Source organism: Vigna unguiculata, chromosome 6 (genome assembly GCF_037176805.1).
Source record: "Vigna unguiculata cultivar grain cowpea cultivar isolate G323 ecotype 2 chromosome 6, ASM3717680v1, whole genome shotgun sequence".
Classification (NCBI taxonomy): Eukaryota; Viridiplantae; Streptophyta; class Magnoliopsida; order Fabales; family Fabaceae; genus Vigna; species Vigna unguiculata.
The window spans coordinates 5,279,789-5,284,897 of NC_140797.1; the positions used below are offsets into that span (position 1 = coordinate 5,279,789).

General features: G+C 32.5%; 1 protein-coding gene across 1 annotated transcript; it reads left to right on the plus strand.

The window, feature by feature from the left end:
* The first annotated feature begins 266 nt into the window (after positions 1–266).
* On the plus strand, positions 267–2,940 carry LOC114189113 (wee1-like protein kinase). The gene is made up of 10 exons (XM_028077820.2): positions 267–374; positions 438–504; positions 578–650; positions 836–1,096; positions 1,244–1,314; positions 1,390–1,499; positions 1,581–1,618; positions 1,712–1,860; positions 2,073–2,426; positions 2,558–2,940. Exons 1-10 carry the CDS (start codon positions 286–288, stop codon positions 2,645–2,647), a joined length of 1,302 nt encoding a protein of 433 aa, XP_027933621.1. The 5' UTR covers positions 267–285; the 3' UTR covers positions 2,648–2,940.
* The last annotated feature ends 2,169 nt before the right edge of the window (positions 2,941–5,109 follow it).

Here is a 5,109-nt window from a genome sequence, read left to right on the forward strand (position 1 = left end):
CATTAACTCATGTCAATTATTTAATCACAGTTAACATAAAAAATTAAATTAATAAAATATTACTAATTAAAAAAGAAATTAAACCACTAAAAATAGGGTGAATGAATATTTAAACGAATAATCAAGTAAGACATACAAATAAATATATATGGAATGTTTTGATTTAAGTAAATAAAGATTAGAAATATTATAATTTGCCATCATTAGCTGTGCTTTTGTCAGGGTCATATCACCTATAAAGTAAGTTGTTTATTACTCTGAAACACTTCATCTCCCACGATTGAGATGAATACGAAAAGGCAGAACGAAAAGCGGGAGCTGGTGCCCTCAGCCGGAGACGATGACGACATCATTCTCAGTCAAGAACTCTTAAGGTAAGAACTGTCTCACTCCCTTCAACCTTCTCTCTGACTCTCACCGTTGTTTGTCTTTCCCAGCACACCGGATTACTTAACTCCTGAAAATCAGTTTCCTTTGAAAGGCTTCAACAGTGACATGGACAAGGTAATATACATTTCATTCTATACATTTTTTTATTTTTTTTATTTTCATTTTCATTTTATATTTTTTTTCTCAGGTGGAGGAAGATCTTGTTTGTCCCGGAGCACCGAAAAAACCGTGTAATATGAAAATTAAGATATCCCGGATGGGTAGGAATAAGTGTTGCTTGCTACTTTTTCCTTTTTAAAATAATCATACTTACAATGTCTTGAAAAAGATTTGATTTTTAACCATTATTAGGGTTGTTATTTCAGAAAATAACCTATAACGGTGTTATTTTGAATGTAATATAAATATATACAAACTTAATACATTTACCTTCTGTCCTTCATAGATGATGGTGATGCTCTCAGCTCCGATGATGTTGAACCAGTTGTGGAAGTTGACAGTGACCGTGAGCCACTTGTGGATTTTGGTAGTGACTTTGTTCGAAAAAAATACTCTCATAAGCAAAGGACTGGTAGATATAGGTCGCTATCTGCAATGGCACTAATGCGTAGGGTTACGCCTCCTGCTTGTGTTACAAACCCTTATTTGAAAAATATTTCGGCAGGGAAAAGGGAGCCTTTTATATACCAAAGATCAACTTCCCCTGGTACGGATATATGTTCGAATGATTTCGATTTTTTTGTTGTTTTTGTTTTAGGTGATTTATTCACATTTAGGATTAAGAGGCAAATATTTGAGTTTTTATTACTGTATATAATTATGAATTATGAATATGAATTTGCACACAATGCAGGCCTCTGCCCTTCCCTCGTTGGTGGTCGTCGTGGTCTTTCACGCTACCACAATGACTTTAATGAGATTGAGGTATTATGATCGAAAAAGAAAAAAAGTCATGATTTTTGTTTTCATAGCACGCGTAACTTTTCTTTTCCTTACCAGAAAATCGGTAGCGGAAATTTTGGCAATGTTTTTAAAGTATTGAGACGAGTAGATGGCTGCCTGTATGCTGTAAAACAAACCAGCGACCAGTTGTGCAAAAATTCCGAATGGTAGCATCGTGATCATACCTATAGATGTTATTTCTTGTTGTATTTGTCTTAGCTATTTACACTATTCTGTTATCCTTGTAGGAAAGCTTATGATGAAGTGCAATCTTTGGCTGCAATAGGTTTCTATTCTAGGCCTTCAACTCTTGTTTTATTTTATTTATAATGACTTTCATATTGTTTCTTTTGCCATATTTACCTCCTTGTTTCTTTAGGTTTTCAAGAGAATATTAGAGGATATTATTCTTCGTGGATCGAGAATAAAATTCACTATATTCAGATGGAACTATGTGATCATAGCTTATCCATGAAAAGTTTCCCAGCATCACTCTCTCAACGATATGAAATAGAAGTTTTATATCAGGTGACTCTCATCTTATATATGAGATATAAGTTTTCTTCTGGTCCAAGTTTAGAGTAATATCATGTAATGCCTGTTTAGGCATAGCAAACGTCATGTAATTGTAGCTCCTGGTTTTATTATCCTTTTTAAATTACTACTTAAATTTATTTTACTGGATATGTCGTTTATGTTTACGGATCATATTTTGATTTGGGGTTATAATTTTGGGTCAGATTTCTAGTGCATTGCAATTTATACATGGGAAGGGAATAGCTCATCTTGATGTCAAGCCAGAAAACATTTATGTTAAAAGTGGTGTTTATAAGCTTGGTGGTTTTGGATATGCAACTCTATTAGACGATAACGTGCTTGTTGAAGCGGGTGATGCACAGTACATGCCGCTGGAGATTCTCAATGAGAATTATGATCACCTAGATAAGGCAGATATCTTCTCCCTAGGAGCTTCCATGTTTGACATAATTCGAAGGTCACGTTTGCCAAGAGCAGAAACTGAGTTCTCTAAACTTAAAGAGGGAAAGGTGCCACACTTGCCTGGAGTTACAGTCCAATTTCAAAACTTGCTCAAGGTCCTTCTTTTCATTCTACTTTTACTTCAAATATGGTGGAACACGTTTTGGCTTGAGTATGAAAATGTTGCTTCTGTATAGATTGTTGAGTCATATTGCCATTGTGACATTTTTTGATAATTCACTTGCAGGTCATGATGGACCCTGATCCTCTTAAGCGTCCTTCTGCCACTGAGATATTGGGAAATTCAATATTCGGAGGGTCCCTTAAGATGACGTAAGTTTGACAGGTTCTTGTAATTTTTATTTTGGAGGACTTGACCGTGTATAATGTAATTGGCCAACTTTGTGTCCTTTTTTTTGAAACATGTATATTTTGGATGTGGTCCACATTTTCCTCTCTTTTGAAGCATTTATTGTAAATGCAATGGTCGTGTTAGACGTCTGTAGTATATATTGTTATGGGGATTGCAGAAGAGTGCACATGGTAGTAGCCTTTGTATATGCACTAACCATGGCTCATTTGATCATTATCTGATTGCATCTACTAATTTCAAGATTGAATCTTTATAAATCTTTCTTGTTGAGGAGAAGAATCTGATTAAAATTTTGCTGTGAATGGGTAATTTTTGGTTTTTTCCTTGATTATTCTAGTCTATTCATACTTGATATAATACATACACAGTTTTCATGTTGGATTTGGGTCTTTTTAACTCTAACATTTGGATGTAATTTCAAGATCTACTCTCATCAATTTCATTTTTGTCTTCATGGTTTAAGTCCAACTATTTCTTGAAAATAATGTTAATGCGAGTGGAACAATCTTCTTTTGGCATCTTTTTAAATCTTCGAACACTTTTTTTTTTTTCATTTGTTTCCATAAGCCTATTTGATGAACAAAAATATCTTTTTAAATCCCTTATGAGATTGTTATACTTTAAACTATTAAGAAAAACTTAAATTTTCGTTCTAGGTAACAAACCAATTTAACATACAGTTTACAGTAGTTTCAAACATATTTTATATTATGTGTTAGATAAAATATCTTGTCACTCTAAAGTGATGTGAAAAGGTATTGTGTAATGAATATATTGCTTCATTGTTGGATTTGTAATTTTTTAACTCAACAATTGGTGTTTTCATTGAATTCAATGACTAAAACTACACATTTGAAGGATTTCTCCAATGATGTTAAGTGCATTTTAGCATCGGTGAAATTACGAGACACAACAATACCACTTTCGAAATCATTACAAAAATTACAACTAATCATATTATTAAATAATAATATTTTCCCAATAACTCATTATTTTTCAAATCAATCCCCTTAAATTATCTTATTCTTCATTCTCATTGCTAAGCATTTCAAATCAATCACTTATTCTTCATTCAAATCAATCCCCTTAAATTTCCTAATTTTTAACTTTATATTCAACTTCTTTTCAGATAATTCGACCTCCAATCATATCCTTATTTAACTTATTACACCAGATATTTTATTAAAAAAATTATTTTAACTGAATAAATATCCATTTATTAAATTTCATTTTACAAAAACCAACCTTATTTACAATATATTATTATCATAATTATTATAATACCATAATTATAATATATTTAAATAATCTTATTAAAAATAACAACCTTTATATTCATTCTTTCAAGACTGAAACGGTCAAATTGCTGAGGGAAAATTGCAAAAAAATTGTGGGCCAAAATTACAAATTCAGCAAAATATAGGAACTAAAATTATATAAGAAAACAATCATACGTTTTGAAACCCTAATTTCTATAATTTCTTAAAAGACTAGAAAATATTTATTTGAAATTGATGAATATATAAATTCTACACATTTTTTAATTTCTGTATTACTCTTTCTAACATAATTATTGTTTCTTTCCGCATCACTGAAAGTACGTGTCAATGTACATGACAAGATAAGATGAAAGTTATGTCCCCTTCCTTTTTTTTGCAACAACACCATTTAAGGATCGATGATTTCTGAAAGAGGAAGGCTTGCGCGAGACTTAGAAGAAGTTCCGATAGGTGAAGTTGTCCTTCGCTGCTTCAGTATGTTGGTTACTGTTTTTGCGGTGGCAGTCACTTTGCTGGTCCTGTTTATGAAATGAAGGATTATCTTGATTGGACAAAAGAAAAAAAGGAGTATTCTTTATTGTTCATGTTTTTATTTTGTATAATGACGATTGGCCTGAGGCATGATGTACTATGTTAGTGGATAATCTATGTGTATGATACTAAGGTATGGTGTACATGTCATTTCTACGGGATTAGTTTTTGGCTACCGAATGGTCATATCCTATTGTAAAAGTAAATAGTACATTATCATTTACAGCCTGTTTTGTACTGCGTGTTCATTCGAGGGTGTCTCGTTGTTTCAGTCAATTTGAGAGGTATAACGTGTTCAGTTTCGGTCATTCGATGGGATATGGAAGCGAAGATTTGAAAGATGGATGTATTATTTCATCTTTTCAAAAAATGAGAGGATAAACAAGTATAGTCAGTTTTTTACCAAATTACCATTCGATTTTTGTTTCTGTTTTTCAAACCATGTTGTGGTGCTATGTGTTATAGAGGAGGATGGTACCGGTGTGCTGTGGTGTTATGAGAGGGGATGACACCGGTTACGTAACCGGTGCCTTGTTTTGTGAAGGACTGACACCGGTTACCACACCGGTGTCGATGATTTTAATTTTTTTTTACTTTTTTTTTAAATTTTTTTAA

Coding starts and splice junctions, on each gene's coding strand:
- LOC114189113 (XM_028077820.2), top strand. CDS start 286: ATGAATACGAAAAGGCAGAACGAAAAGCGGGAGCTGGTGCCCTCAGCC. Junction 1,500..1,580: donor TTGTGCAAAAATTCCGAATG/GTAGCATCGTGA, acceptor TTATCCTTGTAG/GAAAGCTTATGATGAAGTGC. Junction 2,427..2,557: donor AATTTCAAAACTTGCTCAAG/GTCCTTCTTTTC, acceptor ATTCACTTGCAG/GTCATGATGGACCCTGATCC.